This window comes from Setaria viridis, chromosome 5 (genome assembly GCF_005286985.2).
Source record: "Setaria viridis chromosome 5, Setaria_viridis_v4.0, whole genome shotgun sequence".
Taxonomy (NCBI): domain Eukaryota; kingdom Viridiplantae; phylum Streptophyta; class Magnoliopsida; order Poales; family Poaceae; genus Setaria; species Setaria viridis.
The window spans coordinates 40578132-40591395 of NC_048267.2; the positions used below are offsets into that span (position 1 = coordinate 40578132).

At 50.9% G+C, this 13264-nt stretch overlaps 1 protein-coding gene across 1 annotated transcript; it reads right to left on the bottom strand.

Annotated features, from left to right (window-relative positions):
* Positions 1–776: 776 nt before the first annotated feature.
* Positions 777–3227, bottom strand: LOC117854886 (protein PSK SIMULATOR 1). Its single transcript, XM_034737150.2, has one exon. The coding sequence runs from the start codon at positions 2659–2661 to the stop codon at positions 1204–1206; it is 1458 nt and encodes a 485-aa protein (XP_034593041.1). The 5' UTR covers positions 2662–3227; the 3' UTR covers positions 777–1203.
* Positions 3228–13264: the final 10037 nt, after the last annotated feature.

The window sequence follows — 13264 nt, forward strand, 5'->3', positions numbered from 1 at the left end:
TAAAACCCTAATATATCTAACAAAAGGAGTAATACAGACCACGAGCTCAAACACAATGTGCACCACCAATCCGAGGACTTCAACTAAAAAATGTGCATCCAATGGTCCTTCACACTAGATCAACCTCTTCTAGATGTGGTTTTGCAACTCCAAAATCTAAAAATCTTTTGTGGTATTAGAAACTTGGAATGTAAGACATGCTTATTTGCTGTTAAGAACCATATGCATACAAAGATCACTAGTTGTTTGAAACAAGCAATTTTGATTCAATCCATATGATGTGGATAGGTCAAGAATTAACTACAACAATCATTGCGTCCAAAGGTGTGATAACTCAACTCATAATTCTTCATATTGGGATTTGCTCACTGCATGCCGACATTGTAATATTTACTTATTATAAGTTCTCCTTTAATGATATGTTTATATTCATTTGAAGGATTATTAAAAGCTCCTCCTGATCCTTGTTCGCCAGCCCACGCCCTCACTTGGGAGGGGCAAAGCCACAGGAAAGGAGAGTAGATGTGGCGGTTGTCTCGTAAAAATTGGACAATGGGTATATAAATTTGTTGCTAATGTCGGATCTCAGTCTTTCGGAGATTCTCTTCCGAATCTCATAGAGTATAATTGTGTGCGTGTATTCATAAAAGTAACAAATTTGTTGCTAATATCGGATCTCAGTCTTTCGAAGATACTCATAGAGTATAATTGTGTGCGCGTATTCATAAAAGTAAATATGCACGTGTATACATGAGCGTTGTATTTGAAAAGAAGAGTAATAATAATTGCCGCTGAGATTGGATGAATTTCAAAGAATCAATCGTAGTATATATTACATTACACTATCCTTCCTTTCGCGTAACATTATGTATTTTACACCGGACTCTGTCACCGGTGTGAGACCGACGGGAGAGGGGCTCAGCCCCACATGTCGGCGTCAGGCCGCTGACAGCCACCATACGCGCAAACCAATCAACGATTTAATTTCGTTTCAACTATTGCTGCTGCTGCTACGGTCGTGTCGTCTCCATCGTTCCTAACCCGTTGAACGCACCACCACCCACCCGTTCTAACTTCTACCGGCCCCCAAAAAAATCAACTCTTCAAATCAAAGCTTTGACAAAACGCAGGAGAAAGAAGAGGAGGAAGAAACGCCCAACCGCCACGTCCGTCCGGTCCGGATCGAGTGCGTCGTTGAACGGTTCAACCGAGACGGACGGAGCCTCGCCGGCGCTCCTCGTACCAGCAGATGCAGCTGAGCGCGACGAGCACCTCGACGATGGCCGCCTCCGCCTTCTCCTTGTCCGCCCACCGCAGCGTCTGCAGCGCGTACACCCTCGGCGCGCCGTCGAACCGGCGCGTCCGGTCCATGTTCCGCTCCGCCTGCCACCGCGCCGTGTCCCGCGCCATCGGGCCCAGCCACGCCATGATGCGGTCCACCGCGTCCTTCCACCCCCGCGCCAGGCCCTCGTCCAGCGGGCCCGGGTCGCGCCACCACTCCCGCAGCTTCGACCGCACCGCCGCCCGGAGCTTCGCCGGGAGCATCTCGTACATCTCCGCGCGCTCCGCCGCGGCCTCCTCCTGCCGCCCCTCGGCCTCCATCCGGAGCAGCTCCTCCGCGGACACGATCACGTTCGCGTGCTGCTGGTCCAGCCCCGCGCCGCCGACGGTGCTGGGCGGCGCGTCCAGGAGCTTGCGCCAGTCGGTGGGGGATTTCTGGCCGGAGGGGCGGAGGCCGATGATCGGGCACGAGTTGCTCATCGGCGGGTGGACGCGGGACGGGCCGTCCCGGCGCGTGATCGGCCCCGACGACGCCTTCGCCCTCGCCGACCGCGGGTGCAGCAGCTTCGACAGCCGGGTCTGGACGCTGTCCGTGGTGGCCGACGGCAGCGGCGGCGGGAGCCCGGGCACGAACGGGCCGAAGATGGAGCAGATGCGGACGAACACGGCGCAGGCAGCGCGCGCCATGAGACCGACGGCCTTCTCGTAGCTCTGGTTCCAGAGGGACTCCTCCTTGAGGCGCTTCACCTTGAGCCGCTGCATCTTGAGCTCCTGCCGGAGCGACTCCGCCTCGGGCGAGTCCCCGGCCTGCTGCTGCTGCGCCGCCGCTGCCGCCGCCGCCGCCGCCGCTGCCTGTGGGTTCTGCGGGATCGGCCCGCTGAGGCGCCATCCCCGGACGTTCATCTTCCGCTCGGCTGATTCCATCTCGTCCAGCGCCTCCATTTCGGAGCAGAGCCTGGCCGTGGCCGCGACGAGGCGCTCCATCTTCTTGGCCTTGACCCTGAGCCCCTTGGCGACGAGCGGGTCGAGCCGCGCGTCGTGCGCGCCGGCCTTGAGGCACGAGTACACCCCGCCGAAGTCGAGGCCGCAGCGCAGGCCGAGGCGCGCGACGGCGGCCGCCGCGGCGTCCAGTGACACGACGAGCTCGGCACAGGCCAGCCTGAGGAGGAACGCCTGGTCGGTGGAGTTGAGGTAGGCGACGCCCGGCGAGCGCATGGCGTCGGAGCGCAGGCGGGAGACCTCCTGGTCCGACAGCGACCGGTGCAGCGACAGCAGCTTGGACATGGCCGCCGCCGCCTCGAACGCCAGGATCCCCAGCGACGCCTGCGGCCCCGCCGGCAGCCGCAGATCGACGGGCAACCACGGCTTCTGCACAACCATGGATGAATGAATGAGACGAATCCCCCCTCTCCCTCTCGCAGCTCAATTTCTTGCTCCTGCAAGCTAGTGCCCTGATCGAAGCTCCCCTCTCCCTCAATGACTCGCTATAACACCGGACATGGGGAAGAGAGATTCCTCTAGCCTCTATGCAGCTGCGTAGAGAGAGCTTCAATTCAACCCTGTCGGCCGAGGCCTCGCTGGTGCTGCTGTTCGCTGGTACTCCACGATCCTCCACGCGGTTTTGCGCGGGTACGGCAGGTTTGGCTGGGTTGGTATGGGTGACAGAGCCTCTTTTATACTGGCACTGCTGCGGCTAGCTCTTTCGCGCTGGGCCAGAGAAGGAACTTATTGCTGCTGCCCCTGGACCTGGAGAGATGGCTGGACAGATGGGAGAGGAGAGGGAGGTGACGATGGCGATGGTGGCGTCTGATAAGTAGCCGAGCACGAGGACGACACGGTCGCCCCCGTGGGAATGCCTGGCCCGGGTGGTAGGCGCGCGCTTACCAGACGACGGACGCAGCATTCGTTGGTTGCAGCGTCTGATTGGGGGAGCGCCGGCTTTTGTTTATTTCTGGGGATCGGGCGGGGCTTCGCGAGCTCGTGCTATTTTATTCTAGCATTTCATTCAAGCCGGCGAGGAGGATCAGTTCGGCGTTGGCCTGGCCCGGTCCGAGGTTATGGACAAAGTAAGTTGCTTAACCCACCGGATTTGAGCGTTTCCGCCACTGATGGGTCTTTGGAAGCGAACGGGTTCTGATTGGCAGGGCTGGGATTCAGAAGGAGAGATTCCGGCGGAATTTTGCGTTTCAGACGGGCTCTGTGTTTTTTTCCCCGAGACCAAAAGAAGAATTGTATTAAATCAAAGCTGAGTATATCACCATGTCACACACAGCGCTCTTGAAGAAAATAAAATTACATTATCAAGTATTGCTCGACTTCATTGTACTCATGCCTCATGCACCTCCAAATCTCAATCTCAAACTTGTACAATGATTCATATGGAAAGCCGTACAGGCATACGCACGCTCAGCAAGCAGGCTGAGAACAAGTGTCTAAACAACAACGACCAACATCCCTGTAGGCTGGATCGAGCAAAATCTTCTTCTTTCTTTTTACGTCTTTCTTCTTCCTTTTTCTGCCACCGATGAAGAAGAGAGACTGATCCCAATCTACCCAACCCAAGACTGATCAATATCAGCTCGAGGGGTAGAATTATTCTCACAAGCCTTTCATCATGGTTGGATCTAACAACGACAAAACAGAAAAGGGGTTGGAGAAAATTATTCCACGATGGCAGTAGCATCCCCGCCTCGATGTCGTCATCCGGAAATCTAATTCTCCATGTCTTCGTGCCAAGGAAGTTGCCGACGCCGTAGTTGCCGCCATCATCTTCATCGGAGTTACCGTGGACAAACCAAATCCACCCTACCTTATTGTTGTTGCTGGAAAAGAGAGGGAGGAAACAAATCTCCAATACCACGAACCGCAGCATGGAGAAATCTAAACCCTAAAACTGAACTCGATCTACTAAAACCTATTAGAGAAATGGATCCCCACTCCCTCCGACCTCCGGCGAGATGCCGGAGGTGAAGAAGGAAGGGGACCAACGGTGACGGAGGCGGAGGGCCAGCGGCGGAATCGCGGTGCCGCCCGCCGTGTCGCCCTTCGGGAGGCGATCTGGGCCCTGTGTGTTGTGACGCTGTGTTGTTGTTATCTGGAATTCACAGAATTTGGAGCCGTGTGCTGGCATACAGGGTTGACCGCTACCTGGGAGAGCGGCGGGAATTCGGAGGTTTTACTATGCGTTCATTCAAACCCGAATGCGCGTTGAACATCATCAGCTTGCTTCGTGAGTGAAGCTACGGTGTATGGCTAAGAGCCTAGGGGCGTGGCTACGTTCACATACTGTAATGTTATCGCCCATCTTTCCCGGTCTCTTCTTAAATTTCTGAAAGAAGACGGGGCACATGGCCGGGATGAGAGCTCAGCTGAATCTTTGCATATGCGCAAGGCACCTAAGCTAGTGCCTTGTTTTACTTAAGAATTAAGTTCTAATATACTTAAGTTGGACAGGTAGTACGGCTGCATGGAAGAAAGCTGCGATGATAAGAAAGTTTAATATAAAGCACATAATTCTGCTGCCGCACTGATACTGCTTTCTATTTCTGTTGTGAAAAAAAAGTTAAAGCCTCCGAGAAATGTGCAGTGTAGGCTACAAAGGAAACTGTGACCTGAAGGAGTGCGGTCGCTCACTTTTCCGCTCACCTGGTGCTTCCCTAGGACTGTTAGAGCAAGTTTAATAACGCAGCTAGCAAGCGGGTTGTAAGGTTTCTCTTAGCCTTTTCCTAGCCCACTCGTACAATGGTTAGCTCTTCACCATTAATACATGGTCCACAAGTTATTCTCATAAAGTTTCTTGGTTCCTGTGCCCAAGTCGGCTGTAAGCTTATAGCCCGCTTCTCCTCTCTCACCTCTTCTCTCTCCTCCACGTCAGCATTTAGCCAGCTTATAGCCCCCTTATTATACTTGCTCTGGGGAGGCAGTGGGCCTGTTCGCTTCAGCTTATAAGCCAGCTGAAAAGCTGAAACGGCTGATTTGTTGTGAGAGAAAAACACTGTTTGGTGGCTGATAAGCCGGCTGAATAAGCTGAAGCGAACACGCTAGTCTCTACAGGCAGCCATGACTCCCTGAGCAATTCTAATGTCAAACCCAATTGTGATAGATAAAAATAGAATATAATAATTAGCTAATAACAGAAAAAAGATCGCTTTACTAATCATTTCTTTCTTCAAACTTTGCACTGAGTTTTTTTTCCAACCCAAGAATTTCGTGAGACTTTCACCGTTTAGGTGATGTGGAGATGTTTAGCGGTAAAAGTCAACCGGGTTTACCCTGAAAGAAAGTCAATAAGCGAATTGGGCCGATTAAATCCCTTATGGTGGAATAGTTCTACTTATGTTAAGTCCAAGTCCCTAATTTAACATGAGTGCTTATGTCCGGTAATTTTTTCCAGTGGTAGGTGGCAAACGATGCTCCAACAGTAAGTATTTGTGATGGCTTTATTAATCTTAAGATTTGTCAATCTAATCTTTTGATGTGTTTATAAGGTCAGTACGTTTGTAATGGTGGGTGATATACGTGTATATGAGTGTCTGCATGGAGGGGAAAAAAGAAAGGAAAAAGTCAAATTCAGTAGCTTAACGACGCTCACATTGGAGTGATAGGATTCGATAGGGACTGAACATCCAAGTCTACAGTCTCCGCGTTTGTTACGCACTTAGGGTCTTAGGCCACGAAAATTCAACTCCAACATGTTTTATTTCCGGAAATGGGAAATATATTCGTTAACTTGTGTAAAATCGGTCTGGTGCATTTCTGTTCCAGGCCACACCCTTTGTCCGTTTACTTTGGACCTGTTCGCTTCAGCTTATAAGCCGGCTGAAAAGCTGAAACGGCTGATTTGTTGTGAGAGAAAAATACTGTTTGGTGGCTGATAAGTCGGTTGAATAAGCTGAAGCGAACAGGCCGTTTGTAAACACGGAAAATTTCCACTTTTTTGGTCAAACCAACTTGTGGCTTGCCTTGCATTGGTCTGTGGGTCACGTGTCCATAAAGACTATTTTGCATCTAGCACTCTCATAAGTTCAAAATTGTAAAAAAATTGTAGGTATTGCTCAGAAAAAACCAAGAACAAATTTGTTATAATCTAATTCCTTTTCCTTTTGGTATCAGTCCTCGCTTTTTAAGATGAAATAAGCATAAACAATACCAAAAGAGAAAGCACCATAAGTCCCTGAACTTGCACGGTATAATGAAATCTAGCAAGCACGATTACTTGCACCATGGGAACTTAATTGCCTGTACTGTTATCGATGAGATGGCATATCTGTTGGCCCATGTATAGTTCTCCTTCAAGAGAAGAGCCACACGACTACTAAGATGATAAGTCCCACGCTGATGCTTTAAAAAAAAAGTTAGTTTGTTATGGGACGCCTTTGTCAAGTGGTAATTCGAATACGATGAGTCACCTCTACGACTAATACGTTTTCTCCAAAATTCTCATCGAGAAACTTCATTTTAAAATGGGCAGTGTGAACGAAACATGGCACGCACACGACATCATGTTAATTTAGTTGGTGACCTGAAATCAAATCAGCATGATCAGGAATTCAGGATACACGCCGTGCATCAACTGAACTTCACGGTTTCATGCTGCTTGTCACCGTGGTTTCGCACATCGTGGTGACGAGGGACGTGTCTCAGGTGCCAAAGCCTTTGATGCGATTCGTCTGATCGAACGTATCTAAGGGCTTGTTTGTTTCCACCCTCCTAAAATCTTAACTTCTAAAAAATGACTAAAAACTGCCTAAAGTGCCAAACAATCCTCCTAAAAAGTTACTAAAATCTTTTAGGAGCCTCAAAAATTTTAGTCCCCCCACCCCCTCCTAAAGCCTCCTAAAATCAGATCTGACCCCACTACCCCTCATTTATTACCCTCTCTCTCCCGCCCGACTCCCGCCCGCCCGCCGCCGCCGCCGCCCAGCACCCTCAACACACCCACGCACACAGGCACGAGCCGGCAACGCATGGCCGGCCGTGGCCTTGGCCGGCGGCGGGGAATGGCAAGGCGCGGCCGGTGATGGGCGCAGGAGCATCGGGGTTTCACCACGACCTCATTTTTGCTGCTTGTTGGGGATGAGGAGGCCGAGGAGGTGGTGTTCAGCGGCGGCGCTCGAGCTTGGGCCGACGGCAATGGCGGCCGCGGGATCTGACATCCCGGCGCCAGGAGCTACGGCGGCGGACAAGGAGTGGTCAAGGGGGAAGAGGAGGGGGTCAGGAAGCCGTGGGAGGCGGCGATTTGAAGATGGTGGAGCGGAGGCCGGGGATTTGGCTGGCGGACGGGCTCTGCTCAACTCGGTGTTTTCTCGGCTGGAGGAGGAAGAAGAGATGAGTGAGAGAGAGAGAGAGGAACAGGGGTAGCGGGTTGGCCGGGATTCAAGGGGAGGGGGCGGCGCCAGCGGGAGGAGGGGAGGCGTGGTCCGCGGCCGGCGGCGGGATGGCCAGCGCCAGCGGAGGGACGGTCCAGGGCCGGCGGCGGGTGGGCCAAGCGCCAATAGCAGGGGCATGCAGGGGCATGGGGGAAGGGCATCTTGGGTATTTTACCACTTTATTATTGCCTTTAGTCACTTTTAGGAGGTGGAACCAAACATACTTTTAGGAGGTGTCAATAAACTGCCTAAAATCTTTAGGAGCTAAAACTTTAGGAGGGTGGAAACAAACAGACCCTAAGTATATTAAGAAGCTGTCAACGATATCAGAAAGAGTCTGGACATGGGAGCCTGAAAGGGAATCGGAACACTGGTCGTTCATGGGCAAGCGTCATCATCGTGCCGCAAAGATTTCTCCGATCCCCACTCCGTCCATTTCCTGGATTTGACCCGACTTTTTGGGCAAGCCGGGGCACTGCTGCGTGGAGGCAGAGGGGACGACGCGGGGGAGGAGAACTCAGCGGAAGCTGCTGGCGCCGCCGCTCATACTGAGCTTGAGCTGCTTGGCAAGCATGGCCGAGAACAGGTAGATGTCTTCGCCTCTTCGGCTCCGACCGCTGGTCGGTCCCTGTCACCCAAAGTCTCAGCTCTCAAAGCCCAACTCCGTGTGGGTTCCCCCGGTCTGCCGGGTCGTTGACGGCCTGACGCGATTGGAAACGGGACAAAAGATTCGTACGCGGGGACACAAGATTTCAAGACGAAATTGAGAAGCCCGGCTGCAGTTTTCTGGTACCACTTGTACTTGGCATTCCGGGCACTGACAGTGACGATTGGACTCCTTGTACGTACTTACTGCAGCTAAACTGGTGTCAGTGAAATTTAATCAGGCATCATCGCCCTGACCCACCATATTACTGGTAACCAGCGGTAGTCCAGTACTGTATCTGCACCTTAGATTTGGTGCGTAAATGACACTTGACAGGGTTAGGTTAAAAGCCGAAATGTGAAGGGCATTCGATGCGAAAGTACGCACGCAGGTGAAGCGCGGCCAGAGGAGCAGGTCAGACAATCCAGAATTACGGTCTCCGGTTTCACGTCGGTCAGGTGACTGGGGTCAGGTCGCCGCGCTCCAGGCTAAAACAGGCGCGCGATGACGACAAGGGCGTACCACGTACGTACGCTACGCCCCCTGCCCCGTCAGCGTTTGCGCGTGTGCCCCCCCGCACCTAGCAACACTGCAATAATTTCCGTCGCCCTCTTGCCTCTTGGTGAGTGAGTTGGTGCGGTTTCCTCTCATCTGTCATCTCATCTGAAACGGTGGACGGGAAGGCGAGCACGAACTCGAAGCGGTTGAACCGTTAGTAAACGCCGTCGCTGTCGGATCGGATTCACTCCAAAACGAGTGAGGAACAGGAGAAGAGATGGCTGATGGCCGACGGGGGAGGCCGGGGAGCGGGGAGCCCGTGCGCGTGCCGCGGCGGGAGTGGGCAGCGGAGCCTTCCGTGGCATTGCAGGTCAAAGCCGAGTGGACGTTCAGCGGAGGAGGGGAAGAAAGCAACAACCGCACAAGTGGAGGCGTGGAGCCAGGGGACGCCGATGTCGACGGCGACCGCTCAAAAGGCAAAGAAACCAAAGCGCACCAAGTTGCGCGGTCAGGATTCAGAGTGCGCGGTCAGGATTCAGAAAGCCGGGATTCTGGCCGGTTCGCGGCGTTACGCTTACGACCTGAGGTCTGTATGGCTCTTGGCATTGGACTTGGACTGGGACACTGGGCCTAGTAAACAAGTAAAAATTTTCGTCGTCGATAGCTGCTGGGGAAAGTGAGGTCCGGGGTCTGGCGTCTTGACCTTTTGTGAAAGTGAGGGAGTGCACGGAACCAGTTCAGCTTGACGCGGCGTGGCTTGTCTCTACTTCGCGGTTTCACGCAACTTCTCTTCAGTTGCCAGTTGGGAACTTTGCTTCCAGGAGGTAAACACTAGACAGGGTGGTCTTCCACGGTTCGCAGTTGACCCTACTCTGACTATCCCAGGGTTTGCCTGCCGCATACGTCGACGACTCATTTCCGGAGGCCGGAGATCTCCGTACCGCAGACGGAGCAGTGGGTTGGCACTTGCCTTGCCATCATCTGAGAAGCACGTTCTAGGTAACTTAGACGTGTTTTCGCCAAATCAAGAGTGAGGAACAGAGGATATGCTGGCCCACCAGGCCAGCTTGCAGCCCAATTTGCCACTTATTATGGGCTGCTAGTAGCTTCACTGGTCTTATGGGCCATCAGACCAGAATGGTGGGCTTCATGTTCAGTCATACATAAGGCCCTTTTCATGTGGGCTTAACTTGCGAATCCAAGGATCGTGCTGGGCCGTAGGCCCTTTTTTTTGAAAGATCCATTTGAACTTTTGAAGGTTCATCTTTTTTTCGAATAACCACGGATCTACTACCAGCCAAAAACAGGGCGTCGTTGTCCGACGGATTGTCTTTTTTAATGGTGTTCGCGACAGCTTAAAAATACAGTTATTGTTGCGCCAAAGGGCAGTGTGATGCTGGTTAAAATATAGTAGTAGCTCTTGATTAATATCTTCTTTTTTCTGTGGTTTGCAAGTATTGATAGTGAATTCTTTGATATAGTAATCAAGAAGAAGGGTCTGCGGGATTTCTCTCTTGCTAAATTTTTTTTGTTACTTGTTAGGTTCTTCTGCCGAAAACTTTGTGCTTTATTGTCTTGTCACAGAAAAGGGAAGAAGATGATTGTCTGGACCGAGGAGAAAATTATGTTCAAATGATTGGTTAAGGAATTTTATACCTACACCACGCGCACGTATTCCGTTAGACTTAAATGGTATTCATAGGGATAACATAAAAATCTAAGTTCTCCAGCCATTAAGCTCCTTTAGAAAGTTGAAGCTGTGGATAGCTAGCTATTTGTCTAGAATGGTAGTGAAGCTGCTGATCGAGAGGGACACGTACCAATACGGGGTTTGCTCATGAGCTAGCTGTCTAGCACACCATTCTCAGCCAGTTGTCAGTGTTTGGCTCCAGTTTTGCACCAAATAAATGTAGCGAGTCTCTTTTTCCCTAGAAAACAAGACCTTATTCTTTTTTTTTATTATTATAACGACGTTTCCCTCCTCGGGTCGAAATTGAAACAGAATTTCCGAATTTGGAGTGAGGAAAGCAAAAGGCATGCAGGCAGGCGCGCGCATCATACCGCATCATACCGTCGTCACTGACAGTGATTTCCAAGGCGTCAGCCATGATCTTAGGACTAAATCCTTCTTTAGTGCTCACCCCCTTTGTCCATGCGTCACGCTGTGGCCGAATGCCACACGTTGCTTCTTTCGAGCCCGTATGACGACAGCGACGGCAAGTACTATACATACTTTTCACGGAAGAGGTGCGCCCCGGTCGCTCCGTGTACGCTTGCAAGAGTTCACGAAACGTTTGTCACGGCAACAAGAAATTGATGCAGCTCCGAACAGTTGGGCAAAAGAGGCGACGCTTAGCGGCGTCTGGTTACATTTGCTTATTTTTAATACCCGTCACATCGAATGTTTAGATACTAATTAGAAGTATTAAACATAGACTATTTACAAAATCCATTACATAAGTTGAGGCTAAACGGCGAGACGAATCTATTAAGTCTAATTAGTTCATGATTTGATAATGTGTTGCTACAGTAAACATTTGCTAATGATGGATTAATTAGGCTTAATAGATTCGTAGCCTCCATCTGTGTAATGGGTTTTATAAATAGTCTACGTTTAATACTCCTAATTAGTATCTAAACATTCGATGTGACACGTGCTAAAAATAAGCAAAGGAACCAAACACCTTCTTAAACGTGCACACGAGTGACACGGCACCTAAGCAGCCCTAATTACGCCACGGTGAAACGAAGACCTGATCTAGGTGATCTGACCCGTGCCGCTCTTTTTGACTGGAGAGCTGGGAACATGCTTAGCATGCCATACTAAATATTAATCCTGTCATATCCGATGTTCGGATACTAATTTGAAGGACTAAACATAAACTAATTACAAAATTAATTGCAGAACCTTTAGACTAAATTGCGAGACGAATCTATTAAACCTAATTAGTCCATCATTAACGAATGGTACTGTAGCAACACATTATCAAATCATGGACTAATTAGGCTTAATAGATTCGTCTCGCAATTTAGCTTAGAGGTTGTGTAATTAATTTTATAATTAGTTTAGATTTAATACGTCAAATATTTGATGTGACGGGTACTAAAATTTTAATCACCTCCCAAACACCCCCTACGCTGAGTGCCAGCAGCACCATTAACCAATCCGGAGGGAGCACTGGAGCAGGAAGAAAACGGCGGTCCCTGTGGCCCTTTCACTGCCTGCCTGACTACCACTGAGGCAATGCCAGAGCGACAGTCCTTGCTGTAGCTGTCACTCCATCTACCATTGATTAAAGTTTAGATACTAAAAGTATTAATAATTAATGACGGGTCCATACAATAGGATCGTATTCCCGCGGCGCTCGGCCCATCCAGAGGCGCGGCCACAATACGCACCTGAGCCGGCCCAGCAATGCAGCGCCAGGCTGAGACCAAGATCCGACCATCGACCGAAACCTCGGACAGGGCGGCGGTCCTGACCTACCGGGCTCGATCAGGGCAGGGATCATAGTTCGATCCCGACCGGAGATGCGCCGTACCGGCCACACCACTCCCCCCGACCGGTACGGTCGGGACTGAATGGGATAACCGACTGGGGAAGCCCGCTCGATATGGGTCTAGGGAGCAGGTGGAACGGATAAGAGAAAGCGTCCAGGTCAACCGCCGTATGGAGAACCGTGCGCACGTCCTGCACAATGCCGCCACAACCTACCCACCACAACGTAGTGGCTTGACGAGATGAACAGGGATCGAGAACGGCGGCCATACCGTGCTCTATGACGTGGGTCTCGACAAGACTAGACGACACCCGCTCTCTCTCCGGCTTTGTAAGGCCGTCCCCTTGGAGTTGAAAGGGGGGGCGCTCTTTCTCTCTAGAAAGAGAACTCTGATTCTCTCCAACACATAGTGCACATTCGAGCCTCTTGTGACTCTCTTCCACTCAGACCAGAGCACGATCGGGTCTCGGACACCCCCTTCTCATCCCTCTTGTTTGTACCTCTACTGCAATCTTTAAGCACCTGGGCTCAGGAATATAGTCGACCGACCGACCCCGACTGAACGTAGGGTCCGTTGCCTGAACCAGTATACATCCTATGCCATTGTATGCTAGGCCATATCCGATCTAACGCATGGCAAAACTACTAACATTTACTTGTCGGCCAGATTCCGCACCGACAAATAAATATAGGTTAATTACAAAACGAATTGCATAAATGAAGACTAATTCGCAAGACGAATCTATTAAGTCTAATTAGTCCATGATTTGACCATATGGTGCTATAGTAAATATGTGCTAATCATAGATTAGTTAGGCTTAATAGATTCGTCTCACGAATTAGCCACGCTTATGCAATTAGTTTTATAATTAGTTCATGTTTAGTCCTTCTAATTGGTATCCAAACATACGATGTGACCCGAACTAGATCCAACCCCCCCCTAAACTTTGGTTCCTTTAGGACCTGTTTGG